The 23,945-nt window shown below is 38.4% G+C and overlaps 2 protein-coding genes across 2 annotated transcripts in view; both read right to left on the bottom strand.

Annotated features, from left to right (window-relative positions):
• The window catches only part of CLTRN (collectrin, amino acid transport regulator), a 91,519-nt gene that overhangs the window by 18,586 nt on the left and 48,988 nt on the right, over window positions 1-23,945 (bottom strand). The window contains exon 4 of the mRNA XM_043996778.1: window positions 4,226-4,339. Within this exon, the coding sequence (XP_043852713.1) occupies window positions 4,226-4,339 (114 nt within the window). The remainder of the gene's footprint in view (window positions 1-4,225; window positions 4,340-23,945) is intronic.
• LOC122750116 (deoxyuridine 5'-triphosphate nucleotidohydrolase, mitochondrial-like) lies at window positions 9,650-10,207 on the bottom strand. The gene is given in 2 exon segments (XM_043996779.1): window positions 9,650-10,171; window positions 10,174-10,207. Coding segments are annotated over 2 exon segments (501 nt in total). The 3' UTR covers window positions 9,650-9,704.

Genomic DNA, 23,945 nt, shown 5'->3' with positions numbered 1-23,945 from the left:
GCCCAGGGTCACACACTTAGTAAATGTTTGAGGTGAGATTTGAATTCAGGTCCTTGACTCCGGGACCAGTGTTTTATCTGCTGAGCCACCTAGCTGCCCCCTTCAAAGAAAGTTACTCAAAGAGGAAGCACCTTCAAAATGTGACCCCTCACAGCAGAGAAGAAAGTCACATTATGGAGAAGGACAGACCCGGGAACCCAGCAACAATGCTGCATACAACAAGGACTCTACAAAGAAAGAACTTCCAGATCCTGTAACACCGAGAGTTGTCTTATAAGATCATGCATGTCTTACATTTATGTCTCATGACTATGGTATTTTAAATTTATTCCAATCCATCCCATGGATGCTATGTGTATTAGTAGGAGAAGGCATCCCAGCTTTGAGGGGGTGGGGATGTTTGTAACTGCTTTTGTTGCTATGTTGTTTAGGTACATGCCTTTGCTAAAAGCTTACTGGATCTACTGGCTGATTGCTAATGGGAAGCAGTAAGGCAAGGGGAGAGAGAGGGAGCCCTAATATAATATCCTCTTATAATATAAACTATTATAATAGGAGGGCAACTTGGTGGTACAGTGGATAGAGTGCTGTGCCTGGAGTCAGGAAGACTCATCTTCCTGAATTCAAATCTGGCCTCAGACACTTATTAGCTGTGTGACCCTACACAAGTCACCTAACCCTGTTTAATTCATTTTCCTCCTCTGTAAAATGAGCTAGAGAAGGAAATGGCAAACTACTCCAGTATCTATCTTTGCCAAGAAAAGCCCATATGGACTCACAGAGTCAGACATGATTAAAATAACTGAATAACAACAAAATTATAATGAGAATATAACCCTATAACAATTACCCCTTGAACCAACAAAGTGGTAATCACTCTCTGGGAAAGTAACCTAAGAGAGGCTGCATTAGTAATAAAATGCAATTTTGATTGATGAAATGTCAATAAGGTAGTCTGGTATTGTGTTGTAATTTAGGGCATGCCAGTTAGATTCTCTCTAGCCAGAACCCTTGCCAAACCCTTGGGGGTTAACCACACATACAATCTGGAATTCCTTTGGAGGCTTTGCTATCTATTGAGAGAAGACAGCCCTGCCAGAGGAGAATGATAAGAGGGACCCCAGACTGAAATGATGAAGGCCTTCTTATCTAGACATGGACAAGTCTGGTTAACCAGTGGGTTATACAGATAGCCCTAAGAGACTATAGCTTTGCAAAGCTAGGGTAGCTGGGTGGTATAGTGGATAGAGAACTAGGTCTGGAGTCAGGAAGTCCTGAGCTCCCACCTGACCTCAGACACTTACTAGATGTATGCTTAATCAACTAGAAAATGCAGGTAACACTAGCACCTACCTCCAGGGCTGTTGTGAGGCTCAAATGAGATCGTAATTGTAAAGTGCTAAGCACAGTGCCTGGCCCATCATAAGCACAGATAAATATTAGCTAGTGTTATTATTAAAATATGAGGCTGGGGGCAGCTAGATGGCGCAGTGGTTAAAGCACCGGCCCTGGATTCAGGAGTACCTGAGTTCAAATACGGCCTCAGACACTTGACACTTACTAGCTGTGTGACCCTGGGCAAGTCACTTAACCCCCGTTGCCTAAAAAAACAAACAAAAAAACAAAAAAACCCAAAACCCAAAACAAAAGATGAGGCATCTATAGTAGGTTCCTGAGAACTTTGCTATATAAAAATGCTAAAATGGAAAGGGTGTAGGACTGAGAGTGAGTTCGAACCCTTGCTCTTCTGCTTACTGCCTAAGAAATATAGGAAAGTCGATTCATCTCTTCTCATCTAGAAAATAATGGGCTTGGCTTAATGCCCTCTAAGGTGCTTTCCAGCACTAGATCTCTGATCCTGTGGAGCCCTGGTCCTTGGCCCTATTTTATATCCTTACTTCACTAACTCAGGGTAGATATAGGCTTTCTTAGAACTTGGTGCTTGACGACACAGTGAGCAGTCCAGGCTATCTTATGAGGCTCTTGTCTTCTCATCTCTCCCATAGCACTCAGCCCTTTGTGACCCAAACCAGAAACCCTGAGATGTATAGACCAAAGCTGGCTCCACCTTCCAGATAACCCAGGCACAGTGATGCTCTATACTAAATATTTTCATTAGATTGGGGGGGGGGGGCAATGGGGGTTAAGTGACTTGCCCAGGGTCACACAGCTAGCAAGTGTCAAGTGTCTGAGGCCGGATTTGAACTCAGGTACTCCCGAATCCAGGGCCGGTGCCTTATCCACTGCACCATCTAGCTGCCCCTCATTAGATTTTACATCAAAAAGTCAACATTTGGGGATATCACAGTGTACAGCACACACTGTGGAGTAAGAATTAACACAGAAGATAGATGCCAAAAACTGGGGGCCCAGAAAATATTGCCAGAAGTATTAAACATGTAATATGAAGTAAATGCTGTTTATTAAATGTCATCATAAGAGTAAAAGAAAACTAATATTTTCAGTTGCTTTTTAACCATGTCTGACTCTTTTGTGACCTCATTTGGGGTTTTCTTGGCAGAGATACTAGATTGGTTTGCTGTTTCCTTCTCCAGTTCATTTTATAGATGAGGAAACAGGCACACATGGTTAAGTGACTTGCCCAGGGTAACAGTGCTAGTAAGTGAGATCACATTTGAATTCAGGTCCTCCTGATTCCAGGCCCTTCACTGTATCCACTACCTACCTTCTTATAGTTACAAATTGTGAGAACCAGAGTGCCACCCCCTGCTGAGAAAGACATTGTGAGAACCAGGGCGATGCTCCCTGACGAGGAAGCATGTGACTAGCGTCCTGAAGCTGCCTGGCGTCTGGAAGTTACCTCTATTCATATACAATCAATGGACTTGAATGTGACCAGCCAATTAGCTTGGAGCTGTGTGTGGGGACCGCTCCTTTTCTGGTCAGGCAGGGAGCTTCAGCTGGAGGAAACTCTCTTTGGTTTAGAAAGGAGCTTGTGGTGGCAGAAGGAGGAAGGTAGCCAGGTTTCCTAACTTTTGCAAATTCACTCTCTTGGATAGCTAGGTGAAGGCGGCTTTCTCTCTCTCTCTCTCTTTGCTAACCCCTAATACACTTTAATAAATGCTTAAAAGCCTAAACTGTGGGGGCAGCTAGGTGGCACAGTGGATAGAGCACCAGCCCTGGATTCAGGAGGACCTGAGTTCAGATTTGACCTCAGACACTTTACACACTTACTAGCTGTGTGACCCTGGGCAAGTCACTTAACCCCAATTGCCTCTCACACACACACACACACACACACACACACACACACACAAGCCTAAACTGTGGCTGAATTTAAAAATAAACTTTAGCTAATTCTTCACACACACACACACACACACACACACACACACACACACACACACACACACACTGGGGTGGGGGGGGAGCAGGTAAGGCCCATTAGATTTTTAAACATCACAAAAGTTACCAAATCAGTTAGGAGTTCTCATGGTAGGAGTACCATACAGAAATAAATTCATAGGTCAGGACAAAAAAAAAAAATCCCTTCACAGTCATGCATGGATGGTCTTATCATAACTCAAGAAGAGAGACTGACAACTTTACACAATTCTGCCTCACTTAAATCCAATTCACACACAAGTGAAAATATCACCCATGATGGCATTGGTCCTCTTTGAAAACAAAAGACCACTACCACCACCAACAACGTATGACTTCTTATTTCTTTAGCTATTACTCTGTTTTCCCTTAAAATGTATATGATTTGACTCTATATAGTTGCTAAGTACCAGGTCATATAATTTTTTAAAATTTAGTGTTGTGAGAGTTATTTGCTCATCTATTTACTTATTTGCTCATTTATTTGTTTATTCATTCACTTATTTATTTGTGTTTATTCATTTACTTGTCTATCCATTCATTCACTTATTTATTCACTCATTCATTCATTTATTTATCTGCTTGCTTATTTATTTAATCATTCATTCCTTTATGTATGGGTACTGTTTCTTAGTAGACTATATCATGCCTTAAAAAAGACATGGACAATACTTCAGAAGGTCATGTCTAACAGCTACAGCTAATAGGATGCAATTTTTGATCTGTTGGCCCACTTACATAAGGGAGGAAAAGAATAGAATAGCCTTATCTGGCATTCATACATATATGTGTATATATACATATCTTTTAGATAAATCAACTTGTTTGTTCACCAAAAACAAGAGCAGTTTAGAAGAGAATAAAATTGAGTGACAATTACCTTATGGCTGCCTGTACTTCACCTGCAGGAAGCGTCTGATTTTTAGAAGGGTCTGTAACTACAAACCAGAACGACACACGTTTCGTAACATTGCAAACCAGGACATTGGAAATTCTGTAAATGTTGGGGAGAAGGGAGAGAAAATGCATTATTATTATTACGACAGTGGTATAGGACATTAGATAGGGTATACTATACTGCTATTACCAGTATTCAATGATTATTTAAAAAATCTTCTTAGGTACATATTATTTGTAAGCCATAGAACTCCCAAAAGAAAAGCAGTATACTCTCTGCTCTCAGGAACCTACATTCTAATAGGGAAAGATAACACATATAATGAGGGTTAAGCTGCAGGGAGGATGGAAAGGCCTAGGGGTCCTTGGGTACACATGCAGGGAACATGGCAAGAATCAATTCTCTTGAAAGCTTTGAAATAATTCAATATTTGTAATTTAGCCTATGATTTCATTGGTATGAGTACCCCTTTAACCAATGTAGGTCTCAAACCCTTCACCCCTCCTTATACAAACATATACTTTAGGAGGCCATTTTCAAGAGAAACTGTGACCAAAAATACTTCATCACCTCTTGGTCAATTTAGCTAGGCTGGTCTATAGACAATAGCCATGCCACTCATAACCAGGCATGAGTGCAGTATCATAGGACCTACCAAAGTTTGTACTGTCATAGCTGTTAAGCACCCAGGATCACTTCCATATCAAAGTAAAACTTACATGTTTCTTAGGTATGACAGAGAATATCTTATTTTTATGCAACTCATCAAGTCACACCTTAAGTAACTAAGGTATGAAGAGGTTGCAATTTCTCCTAGGGGAAGGAGTCTCCATAACAACAAAATCACAGATTTCTTTGAAGTGTTGAAATGAATAATAGAGAAAAAATGACCCCATCTTTTGGTTAGAATTAAAAAAAACCCCTCAAATAACAAGTAATTCTTTACAAATTCTTCTAAATATTTGCCAAATAACCTAAGTTGACTCTCAGAATCATAGCTCAATACTTTTGATTTGCTTAAGTCCATGTAAACAAGTGCTGTTTTTCATTTTGTTCTTGTTCAATCATTTCAGTTGCATCCAACTCCTCGTTACTCTATTGGAGTTTTTGGAGGCACAAATATTGAAGTGGTTTGCCATTTTCTTCTCCAGCTCATTTTAGGAGGAAACTGTTAAGGGCTAAAATTCTAGCTAGTCTGTCTAAAATATCTAATGAGTGGTCGCCAATAAATTATAAGCTTTAGCAAGAGTTAGGCTTTAAGCATTTATTAAGAAGAATTAGAATTTGGTAAAGAGAGAAAAAGGCCTACATTCAACTATCTATTAAAGGGAGAGCACGTTTCTAGCTCCGCTCTCTGCCAGAGTCCCTAGGAAAGTGCCCCAGACAGAGCACCAGTCTCTTCCTTCTTCCTCCCACTAGCCAATGTCACTTCCTGACACCAAAGAAAAGACTCCTGGTCTTGCCCTCAAAGACCTTCCTTTCATGGCGGAACTTTTCTACAGTAAGTCTCCAGCAGGTGGCATCAATCCAATCATTACAAAACTGAGGTAAATAGTGTTAAGTGACTTGCCCAAGGTCACACAGCTAGTAAGGGTCCGAGTCTAGATTTGAACCCAGGAAGATAAGTCTTCCTGTCTAGGTCAGGAACTCTATCCACAGCAACCTAGGTGTTCTTGGGCATTTAGGTGGCACAGTGGATAAAGCACCGGCCCTAGATTCAGGAGGATCTGAGTTCAAATCCAGCCTCAAAACACTTGACACTTGTGTGACCCTGGGCAAGTCACTTAACCCTCATTTCCCTGCAAAAACAAACAAAAAACCTAGCTGTTCTTTAGGTAGCCATTATAAATTTTCCACTTTATAAGCAAAATGAGTAAACTAAGGAAAATTTTCTAGTTTCATCATAGGTTTTATTTGTAATAAGTCATTTATCTAGCTAGGAGAGATAAGGGCTCAAATAAATTCAGTAAACATTTATCATGTACTGTACTTAAATGATGGTTTTTCTTTTTTTCTCCAGGACTGTGATTTCATTAGTGTAGGAAACACCTGAAATTTTGCAGGACTCCTGTAAGAGATGTATAAACCTTCAAAAAAGGTTGGTCTGATTGTCCAACCAGAAAGGCCACATGGAGAAAGAATGTCATTTGCTCAACTGGATGGACCTCCATAGAGCTTGTGATCCAGTATCTGTAACACAGTTCTCAGAGTCAGCATGCACACACACACACACACACACACACACACACACACACATACACACACACAACACAACACAACATACTATAAAAGAAAAAATATATAGTAAGTGCATAAGAGAAGTATGAAAGGGTTATGAGAGGTTCAAGGAAGTAAAGATCATTTCTGGCTCAGTGACTCCAAGAAGGGATCATGAAGGAAGGATCATAGAAGTCAGTGTTACATAGAGAATAGAGCACTAGACCTAGAAGACCTGTGTTTGACACTAACTGTGGGACCATAGTAAGTTACCTGATTTCTCTCATGCTGTTTCTTTATCCAGAAAATGAGGTTAATCACAACTGACATTCATATTATAATGGCTAACATTGCTATATAATCTTTAGGTTTGCAAAAAAAAAATGCTTTGAGGTTCATCATAACAACAACCCTGGGAGGTAGATGGTATGATTATCACCATTTTATGGATTGAGAAAATTAAGTGACTTCCCCAGGATCTCAAAGCTAGTAAGTGTGAGAGGCTGGGCTTGAATTTAGCACTTCCTAATTCAAGCTCCTGTGTACTATTCATTGAACCACCTAGATGCCTCACATTCACCTGGAGCTTTAAGTTTCATTCATTCATTCATTCATTCATTCATTCATTCATTCAATAAACATTTATTAAGCACCTACTATGTTTCAGGCACAGTACTAAGCACCAGGCATACGAAAGGAGATTAATTTGAGCCTCATACAATCTTGTGAGATAAAAACCCATGTACATTTCCATCTTACTATTTAGGAAACCTGAGGCTTAGGAGGAATGACAAAATTTATTGGCTGGTGGCTTGAGTGTAGCACCACCTAGTGGAAAAATCATATTTTCCAAGAACTTAATGGTCAATGAATTAATTTAAGCTATCCGTAAATGTAGGGAAAGTACGCTATGAGATTGGGGGCTGCCATTGTCCTCTGAGATGTCCACCACTATATACTTATCATGGACTATTTTCATATTTATTACATGGGAGAGTTCTGGGGTGGGGTGGGGGTGGGGGATGGAGGAGAATAGTGTAATTTTTAAAAACAAAGAAAACAAGACTTTTTTTTTTTTGGTGAGGCAATTGGGGTTAAGTGACTTGCCCAGGGTCACACAGCTAGTAAGTGTCAAGTGTCTGAGGTCAGATTTGAACTCAGGTCCTCCTGAATCAGGGCCGGTGCTCTATCTACTGTGCCACCTCGCTGCCCTGAAAACAAGACTTTAAAAATAATAAGAAAGTACTTTGATTCCCAACATCACAAGTGCATGTGTTTTGGGGTCAGTGGGTGGAGAGGGAAAAATAGTTCTTTTAGCTTTAAAGGAGAAAGGAGGTAATCAATTTATGATTATACAAAAGTAGAAAATGGAAATATGGTAATAATAATAATAATAATGATAGCATTGTGGCTAGTTCTGATACATAAATCACAGAAGTTATTCACCACTATAAATTGAAATGAATATCATTAACAACCACTCTAGAGAAGACTATATATCCCCAATACAGATAAAACTGGAACACTATTATTTTTATTCCTCTGAAGATTATTGAAGCACAATATGTTTGTTCTTTATTATGATGACAAAGAATACCTTCTCTTATTAGGTTAACTTCAGTTTTTATGCCCTCTTAAAATTATTTTATTTTTCTTAAAAACTAAAGTAACTGTGGTTTTATTATTGCACAGAGTGTTAAATTTCCTTCCTCTAAGAACCATTTCCTATGATATTGTTTCACAGCGATCTCTATGGGTAGAATTAATTGAGCTTAGCTCAATTTAGGAAAATTCCTGAAAGGTCTTATAATATAATTCTAGGCTACTTCTATGCAGGTAAAAGGAATTGGATAGTTGAGGAAATTAACTAAATAATTCAGCCAAAATATCACCTAAGAAATTGCAGGAAATGTCTGGGACTTGTAGGTAGAGTAGGACTGGAGGATATCTCTTAGGGCATGAACTAAGCTTTCCTGAATGTTTATTATTTGCTACATTTACTGACTCAGCACTGAAAGACTCAGGTAATTTGGGAAGACTATGGATCCCTTGATCCCATTAACAAGTGGTTCTGTATCAGATGGATTAACTACTAAACCAGGTGCCCACTCAGTGCACCATGAAGAAGGTGTCCCAGCCCTTTAGCTCTTTCTCTTACTTCAGAGTTTCTTTTCATTTTGTTCCATAATATTTGTTTACTATCAGTTTCATGCCATTATTTAGCTTTAGATACTTTACCATCTACTTTTGGCTGCATTCCCAAGCAACTCAACTCTAAAAAGAACTGGTTGCATCTGTGGACTGTGTCTTGAATAGAAGGACTGACCCTGGGGCGGCTAGGTGGCACAGTGGATAAAGCACCGGCCCTGGATTCAGGAGTACCTGAGTTCAATTCCGGCCTCAGACACTTAACATTTACTAGCTGTGTGACCTTGGGCACTTAACCCCCATTGCTCCGCAAAAAAAAAAAAAAAAAAGGACTGACCTCTCTGTGGTTTTATACTATCTTGAATTAATAAATTTTCCTTCAGTCCAGGATCTGCCCATCTCTATATTTCTATTTGATCAGTATGGAAGGAGCATTGGGCCCAAGAGAAGACACATATGCTCTCTGAAATGTGCTGGCTTCATGGTCAGGGTAGGGGGAAGGGCATGGGCCTCTCCTCTATGCCTTCACTACAATTCATACTGTCTTTAAGGTACACTGAGTAGACCACTCCTCCTGCCTCAGTGGTCAATCTTTTTTATGCAAATACCCCTTGTTGTAAATAACTCATGACAGGACCATAGGACTAGCCAAAAGTGAGTCGTAAATTCCATTGCTTCATTATAAAAGAGCCAGAGTCATGCAGGATTGAATCAGAACTAAAATGACTAACCAGAAGTAGCCAGGACTGTTCATCTGATGCTCATGGAATGTAAAACAGTCCAACTCCCACTTACTTATTTACCCTACTCTATATTCTCACTTGTTTCACTAACTAGCTGTGTGATTGGGGGGAAAATCGTTTAACTTCGTTTTCTGATATGTAAAATGAAGAGTTGTACTAGATGGTCCATTAGCCCTCTAACATTTAAAAATTATAATTTCCTTAATTCTCCCATTTTTCAGTCCCCGAGGATTTGTACTTCCTCTCAAAAATAAGGCTGTCAAAATATTCATTGTACTTTTTTTTTAAGCAAAAAATCATTTTATTAACTGTTTTAGGGGGAAAGCTGCCACATCTATTCTTATTATATAATTTTAGTTCTGACCAGTAGAACCAAAACCTCCTGATCCACGTTCAGTGTCATCTAGGCCTTGGACTTCTTCAAGTTCTGGATAAAAAACCCTTTCACAAATCAGCTGTGCAATCCGATCACCTTTCTTCACTTCAAATGTTTCTTTGCCAAAGTTAAATAGAACGACACCAACATTTCCTCTGTAATCTTCATCTATGACACCAGCTCCTACATCTATGAAATGTTTTGCAGCCAAGCCAGAACGTGGAGCAACTCTACCATAACACCCAGGAGGGAGAGAGATCTGAATGTCTGTTTTCACAAGGGCTTTCTCCATGGCCGGTATTGTATAATCATAGGCATTGTAGAGATCATAGCCCGCATCCCGCGCCGACCCCTTGGATGGGGCCGTGGCGTGCTCCGAGAGGCGCGCGAAGCGGAGGCGCACGGGGGTCTCCTGGTGCTGCTCAGACCGAGGCCTCTTGCTGGGGAGACGGCTGCGGGGGTCGCTTCGGAGCAGGGCATGACTGCGGAGAAAGAACAGGAGACGAGAGGGGCAGCGCAGCAAATGAATCACTCAGTCCCGTGGCCAAACCTCATTGTACTTTTGATGGTCATTTTGCTTTCCAAAAAATGAGGAACAAAGTAAATGGCCAACACTTGGGATATATCTAAACACACTGTGATTTATGAATATAATGGAATTATTAGTATGCCATAAGAAATGACAAACATGAGGAATTCTGTGATGCATGGGAAGCCATATAGAAACTGATCCAAAGAGGAGTAAGCAGAATCAGGAAAACATTAATTACACAGCCACATGGAAACATTATTATAGTATTTATAATAATATTTATAATAATTACTCTAGCCACATAGAAACAAAAAGCAAAACTGAATACTGTATAATTATAATAGCCTATCTTAGCTCCCTGTTTTGTAGAGGCAGGGCATTATGGGTGTTGAATATTGCATAGATAGCTATATATAGTGAATATATCAGTTGGTTTTGCTGAATTGTTTTTTTTTTATTTAAAAAATTCTTTGTTACAAGGGATAGCTTGCTGGATAGGAAAGAGACTGATTCAGAAATGAAGGTGCTGTAAAAACTGAAGATATCAATAAAAATAAATAAAAAATTTTAAACTTATGTTATTTATATTATAGATTAATTGCAATGAATTGCAACATGCAATTCAGTATGTTTTAAGAAAGCCATTAACTGAAGAACTGAAATTATTTATGTCTTCTGCAAATAAAATAAGGCTCTTTTACATACACACAAAAACACAACGATTCTTTAAATTGTTCTAAGGATGTAGAAAATATTCAAATTAAGTAGAAATCTGTAAGGAAGCTGTTTATATTTGGATATGTAGAATGGTAGAAGGGGCCTGAAAATGGCCATCAGGAGACTGGCCACTAATAAGCCCTGGAACTCTGTGCAAGTTATTATTTCCCTTGGACCTTGGTTTCCATGTCTGAATACTAGAAGTTTGGGTCAGATGATCTCTGAGGTCCTTTTCATCACTAAAATTCTATCATCATACTTGAATAACTATTCTCAGTCAATTATTCTTTCTCCTGTTTTGGGGAAGGCCACATCTGGTAGTGTTATATAGTCAGTTTCCATAGAAACCATTTTTCTTTTTATATTGAGTTGGTTTTTAAGAAATGTATGTTGTGCATGATGTGCTTTGTTTTAGATATTTAGCATATATATTACTTTTAAGTTTCCATAATTCTTCCCTGCCTATTTAATGTTGTTACTAACACTGCAGTATATTCTAAATAAACCTAATTTCTAAGCTTCCCATTACTTTGACAGCTATTTATTTTAAATGAATGGTTTGAGAGAAGACAAAGGATTATAGCACAAGTTGGCTTGGATGGGGTGAAATGAACTTCAAGAACATGAAATGAGGCAGCAATGACTGACTTCACAATGCTGATTTGGTACATTACCTTAGTAATGACCTAATGGATGTGAAAGCACTTTAAAATGGAAAAAGAGTTATATAACATAAGGTACCAGTGTCCCTTCTTTGTAATTAAAGAAAAAGTCAGCCAGGGTATGTATAGAATGTTGGACCGGGAGTCAAGAAGACACGTGTTTAAACCCTTACTCTGACTTATGTGACCATAAGCAAGTAACTTACATTCTTGTAACCTCAAACAGCTAAGTCTGAGTTATTGACACATTGCAATAGGTAAGGAAGTTATTACACCAATGTATTGTGTACAATATAGCAAGGTTTTATTTTTTAAAATAACTTCAGAGGGGGTGGCTAGGTGGCGCAGTGGATAAAGCATCGGCCCTGGATTCAGGAGTACCTGAGTTCAAATCCGGCCTCAGACACTTGACACTTACTAGCTGTGTGACCCTGGGCAAGTCACTTAACCCCCATTGCCCTGCAAAAAACAAAAAAACAAAACAAAAAACAAAAAAAAAAACTCAGAGCAATTATTTGTCTTGTATCTCCACTATTTCCCTGCCTGTCCCCTACAAAATTTTTTATGTTTGTCAACCAGTTTGGTGGAGAGGATGGGGGAGTGGAGTATAGATAGATTTCAGCTACTTCAGCCATGCGTAAATCAAAATATTATAAATAGGAAATCAATATACTATTTCTACTAGGAATTATTTTTTCCATCCATAACACATGGATTTCTACTGGCCTAGAAATAATCATATTGCTGATATTTCATTGACTCAGAGATAATGTCCCCAAAATAATGAAAGTCAACCCACCTTGGATATATAGCTGGAGAGAAGCCAGCAAAGAAAACAGAATTAAGAATCAAAACACACACACACACACACACACACACACACACACACGCACACATGCACACATGCACACATGCACACGCACACACAGATTGAGACTCCAAGAAAGAAGCATTTAACTACCTTGGGAAAGTTTCTTTGTCTACATGTGATAATGAAGAAATACACTTGTGCAAAGCAAAACAAATTAATACACACTAAAAGAGTAAGATGGAAGATAGTAAAAATATTACGTATCTATCTATATCTATCTATATATGTACATATATTTATACCTATTTGTAATAACAATTCACATTTGTAAAGCACTTTAAGGATTGTCAGTCAGTCAATAAGCAGCTAGGTGGCACAATTGAGTGCCAGGCTTGGAGTCAGGAAGCCTGAGTTCAAATCCAGCCTCAGACACTCATTAGCTCTGTGACCCTGAGTAAGTCACTTAACCCTATTTGCCTCAGTTTCCTTGTTTGTAGAATGAGCTAGAGAAGGAAATGGCACCACTGCAGTATGTTTGCCATGAAAACCCCAAATGGTGTCATAGAGTCAGACATGGATTCAACAACTAAACATTCATTAAGCACCTATTATGTGTCAGACTAAGTGCAAGGGATACAAAGAAAGCTGAAAAGCACTTCCTTGGTCTCAAGGAGCTCAAAGTCTAATAGAGGAGACAACATGCAAATAACTACATATAAATAAGCTACATATAGAATAAATTAGAAATAATCATTAGAGGAAAAGCACTAAAAATATGGGTTTGCAAAGTACTTTCCTTACAAAAGTTCTATGAGGTAGGTAGCATAAATCTAATCATTCCTATTTTACAAATAAGGAAACAGAGGCTCTGATAGTTTAGTATGTAAGAGAGAAAGTAAAAGGATGAATAAGTAGTAGAAGTTTGGGGCTACCTGGAAGATAGGAAGAATGGGTCACTGGGGAGAGAGTAAATGTTCAATAAAATAATAATTCTTCAAAGTAATTAACAATAATCATGTCATGAGCCAAACACCACCTACCTCTCTTCATGAAGATTATAGATTGTATCCAGATGGAATCTAGGTTATTTTCTATGACTTGTGTGTGTGTGTGTGTGTATGTGTGTGTATACGTATACAGACATATATACACACATATATGCACACATGTGTATATGTGTGTGAGTATATATGTATGCATAGGTATATATAAATTATTATATATAGCTCCCAAAAGACTTGCTCAGCATTTATGCAACATGAATAGCAAAATCAGTCAGAAAGGTTTTATTAAACAAAACATGACTCCACTTTAGTACATTATCATTAACTATTTTAATTTATTTTTTAAACCATCATGCCCTCAGTACAACTGAATATTGAGAATCTGTATCAATAATTTTCACATTTTCCATTGTATCTTAAAAAATGCATCATAAAGTGAAAAAACTTGCAATTTCTTCAACAAAAATGTTGAAATAATTGTAATAGGCCAATATTATTAAAGCAATCTCAACTTTATAACCTTCTCCCTGCCAAAACAAAGAGATGAAAATATAAATTTCTTTTATCTCCCAGTATAAGAAGTGCTGGTCTAATACTCTAAGATTTGGCTCTTTTGCCACTTTGCATCAAGGAAGCCTAAGAGGCAAATCGATCTAAGCTACAAAAACAAACTAACTAAAAAATCCCCAAACTATTGTTTCTGGAAATCAAAAATTGCAGAGGACGCTGAGATAGATTTCTGTTGTACAGGCCCAAGGCCACTAATCTCTTTATCATGGATACACTAAGCTGTTCTTTTTCAATCACAAGACTTAGTAACATAAGATCAAGCATATGACCAAACAGAGGAAGAAATCTACTCAACTTCTTAACTATGAAAGGATTATTTTGGATTAGAAAATTTTTTCACCATTCTTGCTAAAAATCATGAGTTACTCTTGAAGAGCTGGTATTTTAAGAAATTTGGTAAACAAACCAGAATGATTTCTAGAATGAAACTAAATGTAGATCTTTAACATCAATGTATCCTTTAGTAACTTATTCCAATAATTAAATAACTGTTAGGAAGGGTTTTTTTATACCACAAGATAAAACCGATAATTTTAATTACATAAAACATAAATTCTTCAACAAATGATAAGGAATAACTAGTGACCTTTTTTTTTTTTCAATATATGGTTCAGAAAAATCTCAGGTGACCAGAATCCACCTTATTTGAACATTCAATTTTCTGGGATTCCCATCATTCCCTATTCTTTATTTTTAAGGGAAAGAAGCAAAGTACAAGAAATATGTTAATGGAAATGCTTTACTTTTAAAGATCTATGGTTTTATTGGTATGGGTCTTCTCTCCACTGATAAGTTAAACAAACAAACGTATTAACTCTCACTCTATGCAACACACTGCACTAGGCTCTGAGGATGCAAGCTGAGATAAAAAAGACAGTTCTTACTCTCAACAAATTATATTCTAGTATGGGGAAATAAGACCCCTTTATCCAAGGAGTCAGAGTACAGCTGAAACGGATGCCTATAGAACTGGGTAGAAACCATTAATTTATTTCAAACATTAACATTGCATTTTTCCCAGAAAATGATGAATGTCCCTTTCCCCTTGTCCCAAAGGAGAAGAGCTGAAATCTTTCCAGAGGAGAGAAATGTGCAAGCAAGCGAAGGGATGCTAAAAGAGCTGAGAAGCTCTGCTGTTTTAATGTATGAGAGAGTTTGCATCCACTCCTCCATGGCTGCTGCCCTGACTGGGGAAAAAGACACTTGGAAAAGATTATAGCTGAACAATTCAGGGCCACTCAGAGTCCTGACAAGACTGGAGGGGTCCTTGTTTACCCAGAACTACAATAATAATCCTCCTCCTCAACCCTCTCCCCTCTCCTATCCACCTCAAAACTTATGGCTCTTTCTTGAAAGTGTTTTGCATTTCTGATGATCTAGTTTCTTAAAATTTATATTAATATCAAACTAATGCACTACTGGTTTGTATGTATTTCATTTGTTCAAAGATACTGAGAGGCAATGCTTAGCCACACAGAGACCATTTTTCATTTGCTGGAATTTTTTAGCAGCCAGGACTAAACCAGAGATTTTTATTGATCTATATTCTTATACTTCTTCAAAAGCAGGTAAAAGATTAAACAAATCCATACCAAAACCAAACCTGGACACTGAATGTGTTAGTAATATTCTGGTGAGAGGTTGGTTTGGTAAGTAGAGAACCGGTTTAATTTTCGTGTGTTAAAGAGACCCATCTTTCCACTTCTGAAGGACGGTGTAGAGGGAACTAGACTAAGGGGAAAAGTCAGTCTCCAGGCACCCCTGAAGGAAGGAACCAGAAAAGAGTGGTTCTACTCACAAGGAGGTAAGGACCAGAGTCCCCTCCGCAATGTTCCTCTTTAGACACAAAATTTCTACCACCAGCCAGTTACATACAGATAACAACATAAATGCATGAAAGGTCCAACCACAATGGATTAGGTCTTTGATAGAGGAAGAGTATATGACCAAACAAGAAACAGAGAGGATCACAAAATAAAATAGATAATTTTAATTACACAAAACTAAAACTAAAAAGGTGTACAAACAAAACCAATGCAACTAAAATTAGAAGGTAATTGGGGAAAAAAATCTTTGCAGCAGTTTTTGCCTGAAAAGGGTTTTATTTCCAAGATATAGAAGGAACTAATTCAAATCTATAAGAATGAACCATTCCCCAGTTAGTAAACTATCAAAGGGTATGAACAAGTAAGTTTTCTAAGGAACAAATACAAGCTGTCACTATAAAGACATGTTCCAAATCAGTAATAGAGAAATGAAAATTAAAGCAACTTTGAGGCTCTGCCTCATATTCATTAGATTGTCAAAGCTGGCAAAAAAAAAATGACAAATGACAAATTTTGGAGGGACTGCAGGAAAATAGGCACACTGATGCACTTTTGGCAGAATTGGGAATTGGTACAGCTGTTCTGAAAAGTAATTTGGAATTCTGCCCAAGAAGTTACTAAATTGCACATACCATTTGACCCAATAATGCCATTACAGGTCTAGATCCCAAAGAGATCAAAAAAAGAGAAAAAGGACCTATATCTACAAAAGCATTTATAGCAGTTCTTTTTTATAAAACTATTTATAACTACTACTTTTTTTTTACAGTAGCAAATAACTGGAAACTAGGGGAGGTGTCCATCAATTGAGGAATAACCATATAAATTATGGTATAAGAATATAACAGAATACTATTGTGGCACAAGGATTTATGAGAGACAATTTTGGTGAAACTTGGGAAGACTGAAATGAACTACTGCAGAATGAAGGGTGAATAACAAGGAGAACCACTTATATAAGAACAACTTTATAAAGAAAAACAGCCCTTAAGAATTCTGATTAACACAATGACTAACCATGATTCCAGAGCAACGATATTGAAGCATGCTACAAATGTCTTGATACAAAAGTCATAAGACTCAGGGTGCAGAATAAGATGTATGATTTTTAGACATGGCCAATGTGGGAATTGCCTGTTAGAAGGGTCTTATTTTAAATTTTTTTTAATTTTCCAATTTGGGTTAGAGTTGAGGATGGGTGCAAAGGAAAGAAAATATATTTTTCTTCATGGGAAAAATTTAATCAAAAAGAAAGGAATAGTCCAGATTATCAAAAACAACAGAGATCAAGGAGCATAGAGCTTGAAAAAAAAAGGCAACTGGATTTCCCTATTAAGTGGTCATTAATGATTTGAGAAAGCCTTTTCAGTAGAGTGGTAGATAAAAGTCTTTGTAGGTCCTATACAGCTAAGTGGTAAAATGGATAGAGCATTGGGTGTGGAATTAAGAAGACTGGTCTTCATGAGTTCAAATCTGGTCTCAGACATTGACTAGCTGTATGACCCTGAGCAAAAGGTAATTTAACTTTGTTTGCCTCAGTTTCCTCATATGTAAAATGAGATGGAGAAGGGCATAGCAAACCACTCTAGTATCTTTGCCAAGAAAACTCCAAATGGGGTCACAGAGAGTCAGTCATGACTCAATAACAACAACAGGTCCTATAAGCCTCTGTTTGAGATCTTTTAGTGGATATAATTTTATAGGCATATTTTATTTTGCAATGAAAAAGTCTCAAAGTTTTTCTCCAGTGTTAAATAATTTCTTTCACTTATTGATATGACACTTTTCTCAGTGTATACTGTCCCTATCTTTGCTGTGCATGTTTGTGTTCATGTGTATGCATGTGCATGTGTGTCTGTGTGTGTGCATGTATGTGAAATTAGGGACTGTGCATCCACAAAATGCATCAGGGTACCTGACTTGTGAAATGTCATCCCTTTTATGTCCTCACCACTTTCCTAGAATCAGGCTCCTTAGAGTCTTCATTTGGGGAAGCTGACTGAGCCAAGCACCCTGAGATACTCAGTGCATGTCAGTCCATTACAAATATATGCATATTTCAAGAAGAAATCCTTGTTAATACTTTCATTGTAAAAATTTAAGAACCACTATGCAAATGTAATATCTCATTGCTTCATTTGATTTGACCTAAAGATGAACATACTGGTGAACCTAACACAGTCCCCAATCATCCAAGATTCAATTGTGGTCAATAACTGTACTAATTAAACCTGGAAAGCATATCAATATGTATTAGAAAGGTTTTCAACAATGGCTTTCTCCCCCTCAGAAAATGCAATTAATTATAACACCCTCCCTTCAAAGCATTATAGTTCACCAAAAGTTTACTTTAAGAGCACCTAGGTTTAAAAAATCATTACTATTGGGGCAACTAGGTGGCTCAGTGGATAGAGAACCAGCCCTGGAGCCAGGAGTACCTGAGTTCAAATACGGCCTCAGACACTTAACACTTACTAGCTGTGTGACCCTGGGTGAGTCACTTAACCCCAATTACCTCACTAAAAATAAATAAATAAATTTTTTAAAAAAAAATCATTACTATTGCACCATAACTATTTTTTTTCTCTAAGAAAAATAATCCAGTATTTATTGATTATTAAGGAACTTGATGAAATCAGCACCATGTCATATGCAAACAGGGGCATTGGAAAACCTCAATTACATGAAGCCCTGGAATACTGCAGAGCCACCAAGGTGAGATAAACACACACATGCACGCACGCACACACGCACGCACACACATGTACACACAGATAAGATTCTGGTTGACCCATCTACCCTGGAAAAAAAGCAAGCAACTGAAGAATGTGTATTTGAATTGTCTGTGTTTCAGCTAGATGAAAAACCAAGCATAAGTGCTTCTTTTGGACAGACTGTTCAAAGGGACAAACAGCTGGACCCAGAGTTAAAAGGGAAAAGGAGAATAGACTGGCTTTCTGAAGAAAACTTCCATTTTTTTTCAACACAAATATTTTTTATGTGGCTGTTAGTTACAGCATGGCACAATCTCTAAAGAATTTAAGTTGATCACTCAAAGGGAGAGGGAGAGGCACAGGATAGAAATGAGCAGTCTGCTGCACATGGTAAATAAGATATTGTGATGGGTAAATAGTGTAAAAATTGTCATTAACAACATATGAGTGGAATGTGGAAAACTGGCCACTCACTGGAGGAAGAGAGGGATAAACAGAGGATAAATGACTCTGCTTTATGGGTTTCCTTGCAATGCCAAGTAATCCAAAGCAGGACTTCTTAAATTTTTTCCACTCAGGACCACTTTAGGCCTGAGAAATTTTTATGCAACCCTGGGTATATGGGTATATAAAGGAGGTATATATAAACTTTTACTGTTGCCAAATTTTTCATGACCCCCATATTCAGTTATATGACCCCATATAAGTTATGACCCACAGTTTAAGAAACTTTGATCTACAGAATGGACTTAGGGATGTTGAATGGACACTCTCTAGCAGATTTATAGGAGGTCATAGAGAAGAGTTACATTGGACCAGCATGATGGGTCACAATCTGTATTCAATTAAATATAATGAGAGTTTATTGAGCACTTGCAATGTACCAAACATTATGCTAGGTGTTTGTTATTTACTGGAGGGTAGCTAGGTGGTACAGTGGATAATGCACTGGACTAGGAACCAGGAGACTTAGCTTTCTGAGTTCAAGTCCAGCCTCAGACATTTACTAGCTGTATGACCCTAGACAAGTCACTTAACCCTGTTTGACTCAGTTTCCTAATCTATAAAGTGGACTGAAAAAGGAAATAACAAATCACTCCAGTATCTTTACCAAGAAAACCCCAAATGGAGTCATAAAGTCAAGGAACATGACTGAAAAACGACTGAACAACAAGGAAGGAAATGACCTACACACCAAAAAGTTGATTTAAAATACAGGAAGTGTAAATACAAAATAATTTGTGATCAGGGGAAAACACCAACAACTGTGGAGCTCAGGAAAGCCCTTCTTTAGGAGATGGGATCTGAGCTGTGTTTTGAAGGAAACTACGGAATCTGCAAGGCAGAAATGAGAAAGCAAAGTATTCTATGAATGGCAGACCAGCTGTTTAAAGACACAGTGGTGAGATATGGAAGATCATGTATGGAGGCTGGGACTCAGAATACAGGAGAGAAAAAAAAAAAACACAATAAGCCTAGGAAGGTAGGTTGGAGCCATAATGTAAAGGTTTTAACCAAATAGGTAGCAACTAGGTGGTGCAGTGGATAGAGCACTGAATCAGGAATGAGGAGGATCTGAGTTCAAATATAACCTCAGACACTTACTAGTTGTGTGACCCTGGGTAAGTCACTTAACTCTTCCTCGAAAAATATTTTTAAAAAGTCAAATAGAGGGGGAGGAGCCAAGATGGTGGAGGAAAGACATTAAATACACAGGGCTCCTGATAAATCACCCCAAAAACAGCAATAAAAGAACCCTTGGGCCAGAAAAACACCCAAAAATTCGGGCTGAGAGTTTTCTACAGCTATAGATAGATTTCAGGGGGCCGTGCTGGGGCATGAATAAAGCCTAACCCCGCAATCTGGCTGACACACCAGACACCCGCCAGAGGAATTTGCCCCAGTGCCTCTGAATCAGCTGCAGCACCGGCGTCTTCTGGAACTGAGCAGGCAATTGGGCTGAATGATTGGCCTGGGGGAGGGGGGTGTTAAGTGCAGGAGTACCAATGGACTGGGGGGAAGGATTCCACTGTCCCACCCCAGCGGGCAACCAGGAAGAAATCCTGAGCAGCTGAAGGCCCAGGTAGGGGAGGGGAGCAGGCAGGCTCACAGGAAGCTAAAAACCACACCACAGAAAGTTTTGCTGATTAGTGGCTTAGTAAGTAGGCCTGAGGTTATCTCCAGACCTGAGAACAGGCTAGGTGAGATTAAAACCTGCCCATCCTCAAACCAAAACACCTGAGACCCTCTGAAGCTGGGAACAGGAGCTGAGCAGAGAAGCAGCCCCACCTACCCCCCACCCCACAGTGGAGAGTTTAAAATCAAATGAAAGTGAGGCCAGGCAGGCTGAGAAGAAGCTCAACCATCCCCTGGGCCATGCTGTACCTAGAACAGTGTGTCCTGGAAGCAGCACCACACTAAAGAAGGAGTTAAAAGCCAAGAAATAGTAAGCCAGGATGAGTAGGCAAAGAAAGCAGAAAACTCCTTTGGGGGTAAGAAAAGGATAATAACAGGGTCAAAGCTCCAACATCCAAAGCTTCCAAGAAAAATATGAACTGGTCTCAGGCCATGGAAGCTCTCAAAAGGGACTTTGAAGAGAAAGTAGGAGAGATAGAAAGAAGATGTAGAGAAAGGGAGGAAAGAATGGAAAGAGAAATGAGAACAATGCAGGAGAGTCATGAGAAAAAAGTCAACAGTTTGAAAAGCCAAATGGAAAAATGGATTAAAAAACTGTCTGATGAAAACAATTGCCTAAGAATTAGGATTGAACAAATGGAAGCTAGTGACCTTATGAGAAATCAAGACATAGTAAAGCAAATCCAACTGAATGAAAAAAAATAGAGGGCAAGGTGAAATATCTCCTTGGAAAAACAGCTGACCTGGAAAATAAATCTAGGAGAGATCATTTGAAAATCATTGGACTACCTGAAAACAGTGACCAAAACAAAAGCTTAGATACTATCCTCCAAGAGATTGTGAGGGAAAAATTGTCCTGATATTCTACAAGCAGAAGCTAAAATAGAAATTGAAAGAATCCACCTATCACCTCCTGAAAGAGATCCCAAAAGGAAAACCTCCAGGAATATTATAGCCAAATTCCAGAACTCCCAGGTGGAGAAAATACTGCAAGCAGCTAGAAAAAAGGGAATTCAAATACTGTGGAGCTCCAATAAGAATAAAGCAAGACCTAGCAGCTTCTACATTAAAGGACCGAAGGGCATGGAATATGATATTCCAGAGGGCAAAGGAACTGGGACTACAGCCAAAAATCACGTACCCAGCAAAACTGAGTATAATCTTTCAAAGACAAAAATGGGATTTCAATGAGAAAGAGGTCTTTCAAGCATTTGTGATGAAAAGACCTGAAATGAATAGAAAATTTGACTTTCAAATACAAGATCCTGGAGAAGCATAAAAAGGTAAACAGGAAAAAGACTTCATGAGGGATATTAAAAGATCAAACTGTGTACATTCCTACATGGGAAGATAATACTTCAAAATCATAAGAACTTACTGAGTTTCTCAGTAAGAAACTCAGAAGACACAGGTCTGAACTGAATATGAAGGGATGATATCTGTAAAGCATTTATGTTTTGTTCTTTGTGGGGCAGACAGGGTGGGGTGCCATGTCTGGGGCTGGATTTGGTCTTGGGACTTCCTGGGTCCAGGGCTGATGCTTTGTCCACTGTGTCACCTAACTAATCCATGATGACATCATTAAAATAAGGTTGAAGTGTAGGAGGAATAAACTGGGGGAGGGAGAAGGGGAGAGAGGGTCTGGGGAGAGGTAGTTCACATGAAGGAAACAAGAAAAAAGTTTATGGAGGAGAGTAGAAGAGGGGGAAGGAGTTGGAGGAGTGAGTGAACCTTAATATCATCAGAATTGGCTTAAAGAAGACTAACATAAGATACTCAAGTAGGTATAGTAATATATTTTTGCCCTGAGGGAGGGGAGGGAGATAAGGAGAGAGGGGAGGAAGGAAGGAGGAAAGGGCAAGATTGGGGGAGTAGAGCAGTTAAAAAGCAAAACACTTTCAAGGAAGATGAAGATGTTCTGCATTACTGCACTAGTATGACATATTGAATTGTTTGATGTCATAGGGAGGGTTAGCGAAGGGAGGGAGGAAAGAAAATTAGAACACAGAATTAGCTCAGGGACCCTGATCTCATTGGAGTGGGCTCATGGAGGGAATAGATTTCATATCCAATTGGGAAGAGTAATCTATTTAACCCTACAGGAAAGTAGGAGGGGAAGAGGATAAGGAAGGAAGGGTGAAAAAAAGGGAGTACAGAGCGAGGGAGAGGATAGTCAGAAGTAAAACACCTCTGAAGAGGAATAGGTAAAAAGAAGATAGAGTAAATGTCATGGGAAGGGAGTGGGATAGAGGGAAATAGTTATGATAATTGATTATAATGGCAAAATGTATGGTACCTACTTTGCTGGGCTTTTATGAAGAAAATTCCCTGTCAAGCTTAAGGTACTATATACAGGTTATAATGGACAGGATACTATCAGAAAAACCTGGAAAGACCTACATGAACTGAAGCAGAGTGAAATGTACTGTATACAAAATAACAGCAATAGTGGGGGATGATCTGCTGGGAAGCATGTGGTTATTTTCAGCAAGGCAATGATCCAATATAACCCTGAAGGACTTATGAAGATTGTAGCCCATCTGCAGAGAAAGAACTGATAGTATCTGAAAACAGATGAAAACACATTAAAAATTTTTTTTTCTTTTCCTCTTTGACAATTCCTTAATCTGAAGTTTTGGGTTTTTTGACTGTTTGCTCTCACAACTAGCTAATATGGGAATTTTTCCATGACTACTCATGTATAACATATTTTGAATTGTTGAGTTCTTATGGGTGAGGGGTGGGAATGGAGGGGGGAAGAGAAATTGGAACACAAAGTTTTAAAAAAATTGATTTAAAAATTTTGTTTTTACATATATTTTGGAAAATAAAATTCTATTCAAATTAAAAAAAAAAAGATTGCATTAACTCTCTTGCTCAGACTCCATCCAACCATACAAGGAATTTAACCTAGTGTGGGGAGGTTTATTTTATTATGCTCTGGCTTGGGTGGAGATGGATTCTTTTGTCTAGATAACTGAAGGTGGTTTGAATAGAGATAATCTTTTTGTTGTGGGGTCACTCAGGTTCTCTATCCCATTGAAAGGGGTATTCATTTTTTGAATTGATAGCTTAAAGCTATGGTTGATCTAGTATAGCCCACCTCTGAATACATTAATCAATTAGATTTTATTGCTTTTTGATGAACCACTTACTGTTTCAAAGGGTATATGAACTATAAGCCCACCACCACAATCATCTTTGCTCTGAGAGAGATGGCCATCCTTTTATTAGTAGACTACCTGC

This window comes from Dromiciops gliroides, chromosome 3, assembly GCF_019393635.1.
Source record: "Dromiciops gliroides isolate mDroGli1 chromosome 3, mDroGli1.pri, whole genome shotgun sequence".
Lineage (NCBI taxonomy): Eukaryota > Metazoa > Chordata > Mammalia > Microbiotheria > Microbiotheriidae > Dromiciops > Dromiciops gliroides.
The sequence above is the reverse complement of the archived record's forward strand: the minus strand, read 5'-3'. Positions and strand labels throughout refer to the sequence as shown.